Source organism: Glarea lozoyensis, assembly GCF_000409485.1.
Source record: "Glarea lozoyensis ATCC 20868 chromosome Unknown GLAREA15, whole genome shotgun sequence".
In the NCBI taxonomy this organism is placed as follows: Eukaryota; Fungi; Ascomycota; class Leotiomycetes; order Helotiales; family Helotiaceae; genus Glarea; species Glarea lozoyensis.
The window spans coordinates 1749431-1768174 of NW_007360989.1; the positions used below are offsets into that span (position 1 = coordinate 1749431).

Sequence of the window (18744 nt, forward strand, 5' to 3'; positions counted from 1 at the left end):
AAGTAATTCCACCTCTAAAAGTGTTGAAACAGGGACTAACTCTCGGTAGTGATTGATGTTCTGCAAAATCTCTCGGTGTCGGTAGCATCGTCTATGGTGATTTCGGTCTATCCCTGCGCGAGACCGAGGCTCATCTCGTTCACCCAAGTATCAATTCAAGGAGATTTATCCTCACGCTGAACATGATGTTCAAGAACTTGGCTGAAACCGGACAAGCTTTCAGGGTCCTTACGCTCCCCGCTTTCCCCGGACTTTGTTCCTCATCGACCTTTTTCGCCTGTTTACTCAAGGGTAAACTCATTTACAGCCGGCGATAGAATAAGTCGTGCGGGGGAACTGTTCTTTCTGCATGTTGTCCTTGAAAATTTCCGGAGATTTTCAACAAGCCCTCATATGGTGTCTTGTTTTATCTTTCATAGGTGCGCGTCGAGAACATATTCTGTTTCGCTGATATATCTTCCGGCACCTATATATTCCGGGCTCATTCCTGAAGCTCACAGGTAGGCGATTTGATTTTGCCCTGTCTTTTGTTACAGTTTCTGTGTTCTCTTCCTTGAAATGATGTTTTTGTCAGCCTTTCTGTTCGGCCTTTTCGCCTTAGGTACTGAAGCCGTCAAATTAACAACAACAGATGCAGCTTATACTGTGGACGCGGAATCCGCCAACCCATTCACATTCACAGTTAAGAGAAGTAGCTGCGATGTAACTTCTATAAAATATCTTGGCAGCGAGGCCCAGTATCAAAGCCAGGCTTCTCATATTTCGTCAGGTCTGGGGACAGCAACCGTCAGTGCGACAAGCATTACCTGTAAGTTTAGGAGTGGAAGGGTTTGAAATAGACAGAAAGACTAGCAATACACGCTCAGCTCTCCAATTGCTTTTTTTGAAAATTGATAGCTAACATCAAGTAGATGGCGGGACGCAGTATGTGAAAATTACTTGTGTAACATCAACTTTGACACATTACTACGTTATTCGCGATGGAGACAGTACAATGCATATGGCTACATATATCACAGCAGGTAAGCTTGATCCTTCCAGCGTGATTTTTCTATGCCAATTTGAGCCTGACATTCATTATAGAACCATCTATTGGTGAGCTCCGCTGGATCGGAAGATTAAACGCTGCCCTTCTACCCAATGACGATGTGAATCAAGCTTCAGCTATTGGAGGTAGCACGTCGACTGTGGAAGGCTCTGATGTTTTCGTTGTTGGAGGTCAAACACGAAGCAAATTTTACTCCAGTCAACGGTTTATCGATGATAAAGTACATTGCGTCTCCGGAAGCACTATGAAAGCTTGTATGGTAATTCCAGGTACAGCTTATGAAAGCAGTTCTGGAGGTCCATTCATGCGAGACATCGATGCCAATCCTACGGGAGGATACACGGGACTGTACTGGTATATGAATTCAGGCCATGTCAAGACAGAAGCTTGGAGAACAGGACTCAACGGCCCTTATGCCTGTGTCTTCTCGCGATCAGGAACACCTTCTGCTAATCTCGATACTTCTTTCTGGGCTGGAATGAGTGTATCGGGGTATGTTCCTACTTCTGGTCGAGGGTACGTAAGTGGAAAAGCAAGCGGAATCGCTGGGGCCACTTACCCGATCGTCGTACACTGGTTCAACAGTGCAGCACAGTACTGGACTTACGCCGACTCGTCGACAAGCAACTTCGCATCACCAGCAATGAAGCCTGGGACGTACACCATGGTGCTCTATCAAGATGAACTGAAAGTTGCAACAGTAACGGGCGTTGTGGTAACAGCTGGCGCAACAGCCACCAAAAACATCGCCTCTACGTGGACTACTCCCGCATCAACACTCTTTCAAATCGGAGATTGGGATGGACAGCCAACTGGTTTCCGCAATGCAGCCAATCAACTTCGCATGCATCCGTCTGACTCACGTATGGCTCCTTGGGGTCCTCTTACTTACACAGTTGGATCGTCCGCGCTCACGGACTTTCCCATGGCAGCTTTTAAGGGCGTCAACGACCCTGTCACTATCAAATTTACTTTGACCGCCGCCCAGGCATCCGATGCAGCTACGTTAAGAATTGGCACGACTCTTAGCTTCGCTGGTGGTAGACCTTCTGTCGTTGTCAATGGCAAGGCTGGCACTGTACCTGCAGCGCCTACTTCGATTGACTCTCGAGGTGTTACTCGAGGTGCGTATCGAGGCTATGGCAATATATATGATTACCCAGTCGCGAAGGGTGGACTAGTGACAGGGTCCAACACGATCACGATCAGTGTGGCCTCGGGGTCCAGCGGCGATATGTACTTGTCACCTAACTTCGTAAGTCCGAAATGTTAACCTTATGATATCGCCTAACAAGTCCCACAGATCTTTGATGCAGTTCACTTGTTCAGATAGAACTTCTCGAAAATTTCTTCATACACCAGCGTTCCCGATATCGATGCCACGGGAATGCTCTATCATCCTTTCTCGATGATTTTGCCCTTGGACAATACAATTTGTCAGACAGATCCTGGACCAATTGAGGGACGTTGGTCTCGGCGGATCACGCTCGTTGCTATCCTCGATTGATATTGGCTTAAGCGAGGCAAACGTGGAAGGACGTTGTGCCGCCTGTCTACGTTACAGGTTAGCGCAAATCTAGCGTGCTCCGAGCAATATAAATATTCTTCACCACTCTCCTGCACTTCTTGATGTTCTTTTCCTAGTTTACACTATTACGCTGCAGTTTCTACCCCGGGTCAGATTTTCAAACATGTCTGATACGATCAAGGATGTTTCCGTTCGTCTTCTCTTCCCCATTTATTTTATGATGGTTGCAGGTACATATATACCACGCACCATTGTTTCCTTGATCTCGAGCGGACAATTCGGAACATTGTGCTCGCCGTCCGCATTCAAAGATGCTGTCAGTATCCTTCATTCATTTGATAACCCCTTCGCACTTCAAGCGTTTCGTTCGATTGTAGTCGTGTATTGCTTCCAGTTTTCTAACATTATGACACCAGTGGTTCGCACGATTCTGGGGAGTTTATGGTCCCCTTATTCGCCAAAACAACAGCACCGTCGTCGCCCCCCTGATCGATCAAGCACGCGGTATTGTGCTTGACATCGGTCCCGGATCAGGAGAATGGCTGTCTTTATTCAACAAGGAGAATGTCACAAAGATTTATGGTGTGGAGCCAAACGTCGACCACCACCCTCGTCTGAGGGAAAAGATCGTGCAGGCAGGGCTGCAAGACAAATATGTCATTATCCCTGTCGGCATCGAAGATTTGGGCGAAGGGTGGGTGCAAAAAGGGTCTGTAGACTCTGTGGTCACTGTTCTGTGCCTCTGTTCAATTCCGACGCCAGAGTACGTGATTAGTGAGTTGTATCAATATATGAGGGAAGGTGGTATTTGGATCATCTACGAGCACGTCAAGACCAAGGAGGGTGCGCTAATGACTACCTATCAATGTGAGCTTCTCTTCTCAATTCATCAGTTCTGATAGTCTTGTACTGACGCGCTCAAAGCCTTGCTGAATTTGGCTTGGCCACATTTTCTTGGGGGCTGCTCCATCACGAGAGATACCGTGAAGTCTCTTAAAAGCGCAGGGCCTTGGAGTCAAGTTAACATCCCACCACTTGTTGGGCCAAAATATCAGGTAATTCCTCACGCGGGGGGAGTGCTAGTAAAGTGAACGCGGTGGGCATGGTTACCTACAACCAGGGTTGAGAACGGACAGGGTCGAAGGATATGTGGGAATCAGGGTTTCTTTTTTCAATTTTCGATTTTGAATACTCGCACACCGTCTTTACTGGATACTTCTATAGTTAGATTGAATTCTAACAACGTTTTATACACTTTATGTCGGTCTACCAAGGTGATATTCGTTCAACTTTTCTTGGTATGTGGTTGGAGATAATGATGCCTGAGGCTAAACATTTACTAAATGATACCGAGCTTCACCACAATCAGATTTTGTCCCAATTAACCACATTCACAATATCCCGACAGAATCCTGAAAAAAAGCAATCACGATTCGATGTCTTTCAGGGAGCTTGAAGATAATCATTTCCATCCCAATCCGCATCCATGATGGCACATACAGAGTCCTCAATCCCTACGAGTGTCGAACCCACACCACCACCAGCTCCCAATCCACACACATTGACGATGCTTCCTCGTCTCGAGGACGACGAGGATAGTCAAGAGTGGGAGTATGAATATTCTGCCACTGAAACTGAGGTTAGCTCGCTAATTGACTGTGTTTACGTCCACTCAGACTAATCTGTTGTTACCAGAGCTACTATGTGACTCTCGATCTTACCATTCCAGAACTCACAAAATCGTCAGGGAGACGGCGCAATAAATCAGAACAAGCGGATGCAGCAAGCGCATACCCACAAGCAGAGGAGGATCCAGACTTCCAGCCGACCGCTGATCCAGATGAAGTAGACCCACCAGAGAATCTGGCATCGGAAATTCAGATTGTGGAATTCCATAGCGAAAATCCTCTCGTATCTTACTGTGGGCAGTTATACTCCTGTCGATGGGCGGAAAATATCGGCACAGAAATCTTCTTCATGAAAAACATCCCAAAGGATAATGTCAGCAGGATACAAATTCTTCCTGGCGGAGTAAATGTCCTCGGCACAAGTTCTGTACGATTGGACTCGACACCGATAACAGCAGAACCCAAAACGCAGGCTAACCCTGCCGGACGAAACGGTTCGAAGACTCGATCCCTCAGGAGGGAGGATCTTGCGATTGACGTTGGCCCACGAGCATCTCAGGGTCGGATTCAACAGGCAAAGTTCCTGGAGGACTTGATAAAAGCCAAGGAAAAGAGAGGAGAGACAGATCTTGTCACGGTTCATGTAGAGAAGAGATACACAAACCTTGAATGGAAGAAAGAGGTTTTGCGGCAGAGGAAAGAACAAAGGGTCAAGTTACAATCTATTCTCGAAGGAGATGATGAGCAGGCGAAGGAAAACGCCAGAAAAGAGGTAGCAGAATTAGATGAGGAAGAACGACGTATTCCCCTTCTGGATGTCGAGACTGCAGGAGATGATTCTAAGGAGTTGGGACAGCCTGTCAAGAAACGACAAAAACTGGCGCAGTCAGCTCCGAGGAGAACTAGGTCATCGGTAGCTACGGTTGGAAAGCAATCAGAAGGGTTCTCAAATGAAAGCAGCAGGACTCCCACCCCATACCGCCAATTACTTCCGGCTCCGGTTGCGTCTACCTCTCCTAGCATCGTTTCGCGATCTTCTACGCCACAACAAGCAATCTCTTCATCCTCAAGAACATCGGTAGCTGAAGGGAATCGGGCTACTGCCGGCATGCCGAACGTTCCCTCGAACGAGGAGACTGGAGTTGCTGTCTATGGAAATAACACGGCCCAGGCGGAAACAACGGCTGGCGACGCGTCAACCAATGCACAACCTTGAGCCGATGACAGTACTAGAAAACTACGCATTTCATTCTCTGAAAGCAATCGAGGTTTAATCAACAAATTGTGAGCTTATCAACTCATGGTTATTAGCCAAATAGAGAAGTATATTGCAAACGCATACAGCTCGCTACAATCATTTCTGACAAAGTTGCTATATTAGACTAACTTCTCCGTCGCTGTGCTATACTTGAGCAACAGCGAATAAACTCCTGATTTACGTCAATTTCTAGACTTTGCCTAGGTCAGATAAGGATACAATTTCAATAGCAACGGGCAAGTTCTCGGTTGTTGGCCCAGAAGTGGTGCCTGGCGTTCTATATCAGCTCTTTAAGTCTTGCCTGGCTTTGAGAATGATCAGCTTACTGTTCCACCAAAGTATGGACCATGTATCATTTTTCTGGTGATACTGATCCGGATCTGCCATCCACTCTCCGTGCCCAATCCCGCTGCCCATTATCCATCTTCCATCGTCGTCTCTTTGAACATCAAACTTCCATTTCGCAGCGTTGTATGCTGAGGGCCAAGGCGTACCCAAATATCCTGTCTGCGCATGTGCTTTGTCAACAGCATACATTTGCATCGTCAGCGGATCGATATCCCACATATGGCCACGAATACCGAGTATGATGAGTTGTGTAGTGGCATTCATGAGCTGAGTCTCGTTGAGAAGGCCAGTGGTGGAAAAGATCCACGGCGAAGAGCCATATACTTTCGAATCGCCATCAATGTACAATCCTATGCCATCACTGTTATCCGTCAGAACCAATGATCCGTCGATAGATTCATCCGAGGCGACAATGCGGAGCACGTAAGGGGGTTCGAGTTCGTCGCTCAACATTTGTGCACTCAACAACACCAGCCTGAGCGCAAAAACAGCTGCACTGGAGCATTTCAAAATATGCCTCATGATGTTACTCTTGCAAGATCAATCGGTTTGTTTTCTATCTCTGAGGACGTTTACAGACATTTAAACTATTCTATTCGACCTTACGAGAGGGGTCAGCTCTGAAGTAGCCGAGATGCTTTCATGAGTATTCAGCCTCTTCAGAACCCGAGACTCGGGTTGAATGGAGATGATTTATGTGCTACCATCACTGCTTCCGATCCAGTGGGCCTGCTTTGCTGAGAAAGATGTAGTCAATTGTCCGTCTACCTTCCACCTTATGTCCTTTTGACTTTGGCTATCTTCCCCACATAATTGGAGTCAAAGACAGTCGGCGCATCATAACGTGAGGGTTATTGCCTTGTGGCAATAGCATAATCATAATTCAAGTATCACGCACGGTGAGAAATGGTGCGGCTCTGCGGGGTGACGAATTCGAAACAAGGCGCTTCTCGGCATTACGGTCCATGATTTTATCCAGTCCGATCCTCGCTCATTTGCTCGCATTTCTGTCGTCCATTTTCAGCTGAAAGATTTGGCAGGGCTGCATGTCAATACTTCTGCCAAGATATATTTCGGGCTGTCTGAGAACGCCACCGGTGATTGCCAGCCATACAAAAGAAAAAAGCAAGACACCATTGGCTTGATGGAATACGATGTGCGGAATTGAGAAGTTGACAAAGCTGTTGCTGTCTCCACTCAGCGCTGGGTGATTATAAGTCGATTTTTCGCTGTGTCTCTTGCCGGCACTTTTTGCAAAGTCGTTCATGAAGTCTGTGACCCGTTTTGCGGTATCTCGTCAAAATGCTTTCAACGTCGTCTCCATTTATTGATTCTAGCTTTTCCGTCTATCATAATGCTATCAAAGCCCTTATCTTTGGAGCGTCGCAATTCTTGCTCGCACTTAGTGTTTTCAAAACGTTCAGCTTGTTCGCTTCAAGGGGGAATCATTTTGCCTCATACCTGATGTTCATGGAAGATCCTATCCAAAAGCTGTATTTCGTCATCTCCAAAGGATTTTCGAGGGGAACTCTCATTGTGTTCTGCTTTACCTTGACCTATGTTGCCGCCAGTTTGTACGGTACGTTGTTGTGGGGTCTGGATGCGCCTGGATATGTTATGCGAAGCCAGCGGATACCTGCCTCGAACCGCAATGGCTCGCTGCTCGAATATCCCGGATATATATCGTACTTAGATATTCGACCAAACAAGATGTCGACACTCGAACAGGAGTTACCCACTGTCATTGGCGCAAACCTCTATAAGCCTGGGGTCAACTTCTCGCTGACTCCCGATGTAAACCGAGGGCGGGCAGAATATATACCTCCAGTCTTCGATGGTATCGGCGGACGAATATGGCTAGATGAGGATGGTCTGTCTGTGACAACGGATCAATATGTCATGTTAATCCCCAGTACTGACAGTAACGGCAATTCGACTGGTCCCGATTGTTCGCCTTCCGTTATCAACGCTACGGTGAGCTCTGCTCAGTATTGGAATTGTACATTCAACAATACCTATGTGAACGATCTTCTCACGGCGACCATGGGACAACCAGAGGTCCACTGGGACACTGCGTCTGATGATAAACTAGACTCCAAATACATCAAACCAGACCGAAAGAGAAACATTTGGGCATCTTTTGGCCAAGGTGGTGGTACAGTTATGATGAAGCAGATGTTCACCATAACCAAAGGGACACGGAGGCACACTTTTATTGAAACTTCGGCACGATACACGCTCTTGACCATACCTGGCGTCCCCTTTGCAGAAAATGAGGTGGAAGACTTTCTAATACGAACATGGAGTAATAATGCGACAGAACGAGCCACTCCCCAGCCTTTGCTTACGCGACTTAAAAAGTCTCTCATGAAGGTACAAGACCTGGGGAAAAGTCACCAATTCGGTGTGATTGACGGATCAAATACGACCACTACCCAAGTAATGTGGCAGCTGCTGGTTCCTGAGGATAACCTTGGTAATCCGATATACTCATTACTTCGAATTGCAGTGACCAATATCACTTTGATAAGATCCGAGACCATAGCCAAAGCTCCTACGGCCTTCGCACCTTGCGACACTACGTTCATGAACCTCGCTTATGGGGGTGTGATAGAAAGTACGGATTGCGCAGTTTCAACCAGGAACCAACCAATGCGTCTCTTCGGCACAGTCGACACTTCTGCGGTTCTCGTCGTCTACGGCCTTGGTGACGGGCGCTCTAACCTCAGCTCTGTGGCCCTAGACGAAAATGCAATTCAATGGTCAGCTAATCACTCCGATGCAATGGACAACCTCCTCATCGCTCGCGGATTCATCGCTAGTATCGACCCCTCACTTGTCACCCTCATAGTCAGCGTCCTCCGTCCGGCAATGTCGTACCTTCAGATGTTTCTCGTCCTCATCTCGATACTATTTGCCATAATCAGTCAAATTGCTTTACGATCTCTCGCAACTTCGCATTGGTCGAACTCGCTGCTTGCGAATGTGCTTGGTCCGTTGGAGGGCGAGGATAAGCGCGATCCGGGGTATATCAAGAAGGTGCCGGACATCAAATTGCAAGATACGAATACTGGGCCGGTTATCACGGTCCATGGTGCTAGTTTCAGACTGGATAATGGGCTTGGGAGGACTTCGGGGATGCAAAGCGATATGGAAAAGCATGCTGTGATGGTGCAGACTGATCCTATGAATGCGGAGGCGCAGTCGTTTTTGAGATATGGGCCTTAGTGCGGCTGTGGAGATCGTTCAAGTGTTCGATGGTAGGTTTTATTCGTTCACATAATTGATAGGGAGTCTTAAGGGGTTGGTTCAATATCGGTAAGAGTGTGTCAACAAAGTTATTGGGGCATTTAATGGAGTCAGGCGGCGTTGGAAATGAATACAGACGAATCAAGTCATTCTCTGTGATAGCAGAACTACAACCGAGAAGTCCGATTGAAATCTCTATATTTAAACTGCCTTCTTAAATCGATCTTCCAGATAGCAAGCAGGCTCGAAATGTTGCTACTTCTAAGCGAGCAAAGACATTGTGAGAAGTACGCTCTCCAATCTAGGGTATATCTCTACAAAAAGACCATTCTAGTTTGCTCAAATTCATTTATACAAAATTTCCAATTTCATTTCAAGTCGTTCCCTATCGATAGTCATCAAGGCCGTCTGTGTCCTGAGAGCAGTCGCGTCCAAAATGGCCAAAGCTCCCACATCGGTTGCACAAATTATGACAGTACACCCACAAGTGGTTTTCTCCACAGAAACCACACTTCACCGGTTCACTGTTTTTGCCAGATTCAAGGGCGATCTGTTTGGTTCGTTTCTGTCTTTCAAGTTCCAAAAGGCGCTGTCTCTCCCGTTCCATAGCACGCTCCTCGATTACTTTCCTTATAGGTTCTGCGAAATCGTAAGGAACATCGCGACCATGATTAAACTGAAAGAAACTCGTGTCATAGTCATAGGTGGTTCCATACTCAATACCGTCGTCAGCCTCAAACCTCAATACTCTCAGAACCTTCAGACTCGGAATCTTTATAATTGATCGCTCGAGGAGCATGGTCACGGCGTCTTCCATGGTCTTAGGTCTCCATGGAGGCAACTCCTCGTCTCTAAACTGGTGATCCTCAAGCGGATATATGGTCAACGTACTGATATTCTGACAGAATCGTTTCAGAAATGGTGTGTAAAGGCGCAGGCTCCGAATGAGATCATCATCGCAGTGATGTTCTCTTCTAGGATGACAGGTGTGGATTTTCACAGTACCATAGAAAGCCAGATGCTTGATAAGAGCGGCATTGCGCGGTCCGATCGTGTAAATGAATCGTAGGAAGTCATCGTGATAGATCCATCCACGAAGTGATGTGATGTAAACGTGGCGGTCGATTTGAGAAAGTCCCTCCTTTATTTCGTTCCGCCATTCGTCGGGCCCTGGCTTGAATGGAGGTGGTCGATATACTTCTCCTCCAAAAATTGAAGGGTCGACGCCACATTGCTGTCGCATTAAGAAGAAGAACTTATTTCCACCGTACAATACTTCCGACCCCAGTTTGTGGAATATTTTGCAGGTTCGCAAAAAGCTGGCGTCGATCTCCGGTCGCTTGAGCTTTCTTAGCAGTTCATAGGGACCATTTTTGTCCCTGCAATCGATTCTTAGTATCTCGGAGGGTCCTCCATCGTACCCAGTGCGTGAGTATTTCTCATATGATGGAGACGTATAACCAAACTTAACATTTGTGGTTACAACTTCTGGTTGAATTAAGTAGGGCTTCGGCAGAACAAGAGCATAGTTAAAGATAATAGCAAGTATATCTATATGGTTTCTTCGTTAGCTGGGAAGGTCCCTCCAGCAAACGGGCTTACTGCTGATGACTTGCCTAAAGGAAGATTGAGAATATGGCGCCTATGAGTCACCGGGAGCCTCCATCCCCTACCAATCTTCTCACTAGTATGCGCAGTCATATGTGCGTATCCATTGCTGTTCGGTTTGTTGAGCGCCTTTAAGGAGAAGGGGCCCTTTGGTATTCGGTACTTGACAATTTTGCGTGTCGTATTTCGAAGATAATCCTTTTTTACATGGTTTACAGCCTCTGATGTCTGTCAGCTGACTATTATGAGATGATTGACAACGAGTAGGGAAAGTTATCATAGAGAATCTTACCTGGACCCCATTTACACCGAGTACCATCGGATTCTGTCCAAAACACACCCTGGGTCCCATTACGTTTCACCCACTCTTCCACGGCGGCCCTTGGCTCTAGCTCAGGGTATTCGTTACGAGAGCATTCTAGGATTGACTCCCAATCTGAAACCGACAAGTTGTACGCCATGTTCTAGGAAGTCGAGAATTCTGTTATAATGTGACTAGCCTGGCCATTAGTAAACGATTGGTGACTGAGATGCAGGAAAAGTAAATATGCTTACCTTCCTGTTTTAATCTTTATTTGATCTAGTGTAACGTTGAGATGTAGTTGTGAAGTGTTTGTAAATTGCAGATACAGGTGGGCGTAATTTATATGACCGCGATAAGTGTGATTAGGTAGACTTTAGTGACATATGTATGTGAATTCCCGAAGGAACTATAGTACTCATGTTTCTTATCTAGAAATATATGGAAGCTGGATTCACATTTTGGGATTATTCCTTGAGTGGCGTGGAGGAGTCAAAACATGTGTGAATTCTCGATATGACCAACTGGCTGATCAATGTCAAGGTCATCTTGTTCCCAGCTCTAATTTAAGATGAAAAGAAGAGAGAAATCATTCCCTTCTTTCTCAATAGAGAGACAATATGGAAACAATACCAAGGAACTTATTTTGATGTTATATTCAAGGACAATTCCTGGCAACACTTGATTCAGAGTCATAAAACTTAAATATTGCAGTACGATTGAACACATGTGCGCTAGCATACAAGATTGCATGTTTGAGTATGAGCTGTGACTCAATAATGTTGGAATCTGAATTCTCGATTGTCAACATGTCAACAAGATTAATCAACCACCCTTCACCAGTCATCCTTGTGCATAGTTGGGCGGATTTTGATCTTGAATTCACATGAAGCATTGACAAACGCAAATCATTAAAGCGTCTACAATTCACATAGCGTCCTAGATGGACGACCATATGTTTCAATTTCGTGACGTTGAAAATTTTAAAGTTTGACAAAACAGGAGAGGCATGATGGAGCCGAGTTAATTAAGCATGAGCTACTTACGTCTATGTTTTCAAATATATGAATATATAGTCTAATGTTAACGAGTTTCCCTCTTTTAAACGGCCAAACATCACGAATCACATTCAAAAGTGTGCGCAACTTAATTTGAACCTAGCTAATAGATGCATTATCTAGAAACTAAATTCAATTCACAACAGGATTTATGAACGAAGTGTTTTCGTGTCATAAGTCCAGACACGTGTTACAGTCATCGACCATGAATTATCAAGTTAATAGAATTGAATCCTGATGAAAGATCTTGGAAACTTTTTGGCTGACGATCAATATTGAACTATCAAAAGAATGACAGTCCTTTGGAACAATTCCTAAGTGTGATTCTTACGCCATTGCAGGCTATGGTTCTGAGTATAAGTAAAATCTAATAATTTCCTGAGAAGAAAAGTATCTCCCTGACCATCTCAACTAGTAGACGATGAGAATACAAAACACAACACATTCTAAGTACAGTACAGTGGTACATGAGAAAAAAATCCAAATCTCCAACTACAATGTCGTATAAACTCGGTAGACAATCTCAAGTCAATAGATACGACTGGCTCTCAACGTTACAATGATCCGCTACCCCTTTGGGAAGTATTATTTGGCTTCAGTTCCTGCTTCACAAGTCCTAAATTACGTTTCATCTTCTGTTCCACCGCGCGTGTCCTGATTGCTTCGATAACAGGGTTTGCGAAGGTATAAGGCATTTCGCGACCGTACTTTAGCTGCTGTCAACGGAAGTCGAATTCCTCATGGAGCAGATCTTCATCGGCCTCGTATCTCAAAACTCGAAGGACTTGGATGGTTTAAATTCGCATGATCGAGCGCTCGAGAAGTCTCGTCATGGCTTCTGCCAAAGATTTTGGACGCCCAAGTATTAGGCTAATTCCCTCATCGGATTTGTCGTCTTGTAGCGGATAGATTGTGAGTGTTTGCAAACCCTTAAAGAACTGTTGTATGAATGGAGTATATAATCGCAAGCTTCGGACGAGATCTTGGGGACAACGCGGTCCGCAATTGAGTATTGAGCAATCGTGAATTCTGGCAACGCCGGAGAAAGTTAAGCTCTTTATATGAGCAGCATTTTGAGGTCCAATAGTATGGATGAACCTGGGGAAAGGATCGTAGTATATCCACCCGAGAAGGGAAGTAACCGGTGTACGTTGTTGTATTTGTGCAATCCCAGCATTTACTTCTTTCCACCATGTTTCTCCATGTGGTCGCACTGGAGAGGGTCTATGTTCGCCAATATCTCCTCCAAACCAGCATGGTACAGCTGAAGGTTGCCATCCGAGTTTGCGTCCTTCAGTAGGGAATATGAACTTGTTTTGTCCATATAGTATGGATGAGCCAATTTGATGTAGTGTTTTACATGTCCTCATAAAGGTGGCATCGATAGCAGGAACCTGCAAATATCTCAGCTGTATATATTTGCCTTTATCATCTTTGCGATTGAATCGTAGAATTTCATGAGGGTCTTCGTTTTTCTCGTGTCTATTGTAAATTTCAAATCGTGGCTGTGAAAAGTGTCTCTTCCAATTTGTGGTGATTACTAGGGGTGTTATCAAAGCTTCTTCGGGGAGAACAAGCGCAAAGCGGCAAATGAGTTCAAGTAGTTCTTAATTGCCTGAGAGTCAGAGAAGTACAGACATATAGGTGCTCAAAGTGTTACTCACCTGGGGGAAAGTTGAGTATATGGTGAGGATCGGAGCGTGACAGTCGCCATCCCCCTTTTGTTTTGTGACTAACGTGGGTAGTCATCATGGCGTAACCTTTACTGTATGGCTTTTTGAGAAGTTGGCGGCGAAATTTCTCGTTTGGTATCAGAAACTTTCGGTTCGTTTTCCCATTCATGTGACTTTCCCAGGGTTTCGAATATTTGGTAGCAAAGTTTATAACATCTTAGATTGGTCAGGCATCCTCAGTTCTCGTTTATAGAATCTAGTGGGGATTAAATGACTGACCTGGCCCCCATGTATATCGAATGCCGTTTGAATTCGTCCAATACACTTTCTGGATTCGTTTTTCGTTGACGTATTTCTCTAGGGCCTCGCTCTCATCCACGAGGACATAATTGCAATGCTCTGCCGCATCTTTTTTGAGGGCTTCTACCTCCTCTGGGGACATGTTGAATTCCATCGTCTAAAGATGCAAAACTATAAGTTGAAGTCAGCAAACTCACGTCTAAAATATAACCAACAGCAGCAGATAAATCTCTAGTGACATATTGCCTACTATTTTCTTCTTTTACTCTTGGTGAAACACGTCTCAAATTGATCATAGAGGCGTATCGTCACAGCTTTGGTTGTTGAAGCTCCAAGAATAATCATTGATGTTGAGGATAAGTTTAACATTTCTAGCAAGATAAGTATAGACAGATAAGTCTGGGAAGATATGAGTTACAAGGAAGACTCGAGAGTAGGGCTAACGTGAATCAAGTCTATCGAAGGCTCCAACATAGTACGTGTACCCAATCATTATAAGGTTTTCATTCACTTGTTCTCAATACAGGACTAGATGTGTAATATTGAAAACTGGAATTCAAGACATAAACAGTAGTAGGCTCATTATTTCCATTGCATATCATTAGAGCGAGTGTTAGTGCTGGAATAGATAACTGGATTCAAGAAACTAGGTTTTGAACGGGACAATTTACTCTAGACAATCAAATATATGAAAGTAATCTAAGAAGATCACAACAAAAGAAGTAATATTAAATCAAGACATTTGAGCCTACTAAATACTATTACTAGTCTTAAAGTGCAATTCGCTTTTGACGGTCTGGTTGCTGTTCGAATTGGCACACTACAAACATCACAAGACGTCTAGAATAACACTGCCGAGAGATATATCCCTCGCTATGACCCCCCCCCTTTGTTTTGTTGGCATAATTTACAAACTTTGGACAACTTCACATAGGGATCAACATGAGAGTGTCGGTATGACTCATTTGTAATATGTTTGGATTCAGTATGTTAGATTAACAATATTTCTTGGAGATGTTTTAATTCGACCAAGCATTTTAGAACCTAAAAGATATTCCATATGATAAATTGTGAAAATCAACCAGAGCAATCTGTGTGGATAAAAAGCTTTTCAAGATTATGATTTCACTCCTTGAGTAATCATGGTTAATGGTGAGCAAGAAATATATACTGAAATATGAATTTAGACAATAAGGTTTAAAGGTCACCATCAATTTGTAGTAGCTATAGTGGTTTCACAACGAATAATAGTATTGATGGAATGGTCTGAATTTGACTGATGTTCCAAAGTTAAAGACATGCTAGTTGCTACTCTGCTGCTCTCGTTGATTGAAGAACAATTCCCTTAAAATAAATTACAAATGAGTGTGGTGGTTAAAGTACCATGGTTTTAAAATGCTAAAGTTTCTACCCCAAAGCTGAACGACGATTTCCTTCAACAGCTTCTTTTCCTTGCAACAATTCCTGCCATTCCTCGTAAACGAACGAGGAATGGCCCTGGTGGAACAAAGCTCAGCATGGCACCAAATTTACGCCACTGGCAGTCAACAACGCATTGAAAGCAGCGCAGTTGTGAGTGGTCCCACCTCCAATTGGGACCGGATCCTGGCATGAACTTTGAGTCTCACATGGCTGGCATTGTCCACTCAAAGTACACTCAGTATACACCGCTGGAAAGAGTGCCGCCGAAACCTCATTCGACCTGTTTGCAACATACACCACTCTAACCCCACCGTCTGTGACACAGAAGAAGGCACCGGATCCATCACAGATATCCACGCCTGAATCGGATGTATCCGTGGCTCCACCGAAGGTGTTTGTACATGCTCCAGATTTTTCCGCAACACCATCACAACCATTGCTATCGCGCCAGACGAGTTGGCATGAGGGAATGCAGCAGGTATTCTGCCCACATGATGTTGCAACCCAAGGGTGTGAATGCTTGCGGCATTGATTCTGCCGATGACAGCAGCAAATAAGCATGTGGTTGTGAATGAGATCTTCATTTTGTTGTTTGTTGAAATTTTGAGCTTTTGGTAGGTGCTAAAATATCCGTGTGGTGCTTTGATGGGAACTAATGTGAGTCCAGGAGAATTTGAATTACTTCTGATTTGACTTATCTAGTGAGTTTGGATTTTGAAATACCAAAAGGAGCAAAATCATGGAGTTCTTATAGGTTTTTGGTGACACTTTTGAGATGGTGCACAATCATACTGGCACTGTCATGACGTTGTCAATAATATATTGTGCAAAGATCACTTCTAGATGAGGCTATTCGACCAACACGACATGTGCCTACAAGAAACTGTTTCAAGGTTACTTTGACATAATGTGAGCTACAAGACGTTGCTTCAGGCTTATTTTGACAAAATGTGAGCGGTGGTTCGCGAGACACTGCATTTACCAGCACATCCTAACCCAGAAGAAATTGAGGGGGTGACGATACTACCTTACCTTGCCAGCACTTGTCGTTGGTTGACAGTTAAGATCGTCGCATCGTTGCGTGGAGGACCATGACCAAGTCCGATTGCTCGTATAATCTCACCGCAACAATATGAGAAGCAGATTAGCTTTGGATTTGTCTACAGTGGAAGAAGCGGGTATGCTGACTTTCCAATCCGAAATATACCGACCGTTTTGAAGTACATAGAGAAACGCACGCGAACCATATCCTAAGATCCTCTCGAATCTGTCAAGGTGGTCGTCCGTCTCAGAGAAGTTCGGAGCGGTACTAATTTATCTCAGCTATGAGGGAATCGACGAGATTACTATCCTTTTGAAGACGCTCAAGTCTTGCCAGCTGGATGTCACACATTGGTAATTCATAGCAGAAGTATCAGGCGTTTGACGACTCCTAAGGAATGTTGATTCTATTTCCAAAGCTCGCTAGCCGTTGAGCAGACCAAGTGCCGAACGCATTGCTAAACCATAAAGACACCCCAATAACCTCATAGGACTTCTTTTAAACATCTTTGAAGAGAGTGTTGGTGCTGGATTACATGATGACATTATTGAAAACACATTTCGAGAAGGATAATCTTCTCTACCTAGTCAACTATGTAGAATGATCGAAGCAGACCACATCAAAAGACTAGAGAGAAGATAGACATGATTTTGCTCAATCAATGTTTTTGGTAGCTGTAAAGTCGTATGTCGCTTTGGATTGTCCAGTTCCTGTTTACTGTTTACTAGAGCATTCAATACCACAAGATGCTTAATTACATAATTGGGGGGTGGCACATACCCTAACCGCGAGCACTTTCATTTCATGAGATAATTCACAAACTTTTGACAGACTCCAAACCAGAATAAATATTCTATTCTTCCTACAGAAAAGTGCTAATACAGCTCAACTAACACATGTCTAGCAGGTGTGTCTTCAAATCCAATGATTCATACTACTTTCTCGTCATAGCAGATGTCTTAGGGTGCATTATGTAGTACTCTCACTTTATCTGCTCGCTGTTGGCGGAATTAGGCAGAATTACATCAAGTGACCCCAGATCTGGATCATACAGTCCACGAAACGTCTTCATAATACTTGCCAATGTCTTCGAAAGCTCCATGAATATCTCACCATACACCAAAGCATAAACTAAAACTAACTGCAAACCGCTCCGATGAGGCTAATTAAGCCAATTAGTGTCTCGGACGCAGGCTCCAATGATGAATCTAGAAAAAGAAATCTTGAAAACAATGAATGTAAATCGAACCAGGAACTAATCATGCGCAGTTTCCGGTGGGAGTAATCTGGTGTTACTCTCCACAACTGATAAGCAAAGAGTAAACCAAATTTTTTGGGGGCAACCACTTGGATTAATGTTGTTATACAATTGTTGCTGCCAAGACATTCCAACAGTTGGAAGGTGCTGTAAATGGCACGTGACGTCAAATCATCGGATATTTTTGAGGAAGCGACGACGACGCGTCCTCGACAACATCATCCTTCTTCATTTACATCTTTATTCTCACTCTACCTGGGTCCAAATACACCACCAAGTTCCCGTTTGTAGACTTGATACCTCGTGAGTGCGAAGGTAGCAGGTTGACGCGTCAGAAAACCCACCTCCCACACTTTCCGCGACCCAAACGCCGCCTTTTCGTTCAGGTTTTGATATTTTGAACTTGCGCCCCTTTTCATCAATCTTGTTGTCCGGGAAGCGTCCAAACCTGTTGCTGGACTCTGCAGGCTTTCTGCTAGACAACCACTTCCCTATCTGTTTTCCGTATTTGGCATATCCCGTTCTGTCCATTTGGAGGTGTTCCCACCCACATCAGGGCGCGTAATTGCAACGAAAGAGTGGGAGCGGTCAGTGTAACCAATACACACGCCATACGCTTAGAGCAAGGTTTCCCGCGAGATTATGGGGTCCCCAGGAGAGAGTCTGGAGAAAGTTGGTTTGGCCGATCGATATCGAAGATTTGATGCCCCGATATCATTCTTCCTAAACCGCTCTGGTCTGCCCCACAGAGCTTCTTCCCAGTCTCTGGGGATTGGATGTATCTCCTGGACATGTCGATGAATCAATGAAGGGAGAGATCCACTTGTAAGCAGCGCATTGAGGCCATTTAATGGTTCATCATGGTGGTCTTCTGCATTTGGATCCAAGGTTCTATCGACATTGACGAATTCTCGACTACCAAGTGGTCATCCAACAGCAGGAATCGATAGAAAAGTAGGGATCGTGGCATCGACTTTGTTGTGTCTTCATCTTCTACTTTGTATCCTCGAGCTGCTCATGTTG

The 18744-nt window shown here is 44.7% G+C and overlaps 7 protein-coding genes across 7 annotated transcripts; 4 read left to right on the forward strand and 3 right to left on the reverse strand.

Annotated features, from left to right (window-relative positions):
- Positions 1 to 561: 561 nt before the first annotated feature.
- Positions 562 to 2381, forward strand: GLAREA_06388 (Galactose mutarotase-like protein; the record flags this gene model as incomplete). Its single annotated transcript, XM_008081801.1, has 4 exons — positions 562 to 808; positions 912 to 1022; positions 1084 to 2303; positions 2352 to 2381. The coding sequence occupies 4 exons, from the start codon at positions 562 to 564 to the stop codon at positions 2379 to 2381; spliced, it is 1608 nt and encodes a 535-aa protein (XP_008079992.1).
- Positions 2382 to 2739: 358 nt separating this feature from the next.
- GLAREA_06389 (S-adenosyl-L-methionine-dependent methyltransferase) lies at positions 2740 to 3475 on the forward strand (the record flags this gene model as incomplete). Its single annotated transcript, XM_008081802.1, has 2 exons — positions 2740 to 2892; positions 2993 to 3475. The coding sequence occupies 2 exons, from the start codon at positions 2740 to 2742 to the stop codon at positions 3473 to 3475; spliced, it is 636 nt and encodes a 211-aa protein (XP_008079993.1).
- A 590-nt stretch (positions 3476 to 4065) lies between these two features.
- GLAREA_06390 (uncharacterized protein) lies at positions 4066 to 5420 on the forward strand (the record flags this gene model as incomplete). The annotated part of the gene is made up of 2 exons (XM_008081803.1): positions 4066 to 4215; positions 4272 to 5420. The coding sequence occupies 2 exons, from the start codon at positions 4066 to 4068 to the stop codon at positions 5418 to 5420; spliced, it is 1299 nt and encodes a 432-aa protein (XP_008079994.1).
- A 231-nt stretch (positions 5421 to 5651) lies between these two features.
- GLAREA_06391 (uncharacterized protein) lies at positions 5652 to 6332 on the reverse strand (the record flags this gene model as incomplete). Its single annotated transcript, XM_008081804.1, has 2 exons — positions 5652 to 5731; positions 5789 to 6332. 2 exons carry the CDS (start codon positions 6330 to 6332, stop codon positions 5652 to 5654), a joined length of 624 nt encoding a protein of 207 aa, XP_008079995.1.
- Positions 6333 to 7112: 780 nt separating this feature from the next.
- GLAREA_06392 (uncharacterized protein) lies at positions 7113 to 9038 on the forward strand (the record flags this gene model as incomplete). Its single annotated transcript, XM_008081805.1, has 1 exon — positions 7113 to 9038. One exon carries the CDS (start codon positions 7113 to 7115, stop codon positions 9036 to 9038), a length of 1926 nt encoding a protein of 641 aa, XP_008079996.1.
- Positions 9039 to 9444: 406 nt separating this feature from the next.
- GLAREA_06393 (uncharacterized protein) lies at positions 9445 to 11128 on the reverse strand (the record flags this gene model as incomplete). The annotated part of the gene is made up of 3 exons (XM_008081806.1): positions 9445 to 10610; positions 10733 to 10888; positions 10960 to 11128. 3 exons carry the CDS (start codon positions 11126 to 11128, stop codon positions 9445 to 9447), a joined length of 1491 nt encoding a protein of 496 aa, XP_008079997.1.
- A 1692-nt stretch (positions 11129 to 12820) lies between these two features.
- GLAREA_06394 (uncharacterized protein) lies at positions 12821 to 14141 on the reverse strand (the record flags this gene model as incomplete). Its single annotated transcript, XM_008081807.1, has 3 exons — positions 12821 to 13632; positions 13691 to 13915; positions 13979 to 14141. 3 exons carry the CDS (start codon positions 14139 to 14141, stop codon positions 12821 to 12823), a joined length of 1200 nt encoding a protein of 399 aa, XP_008079998.1.
- Positions 14142 to 18744: the final 4603 nt, after the last annotated feature.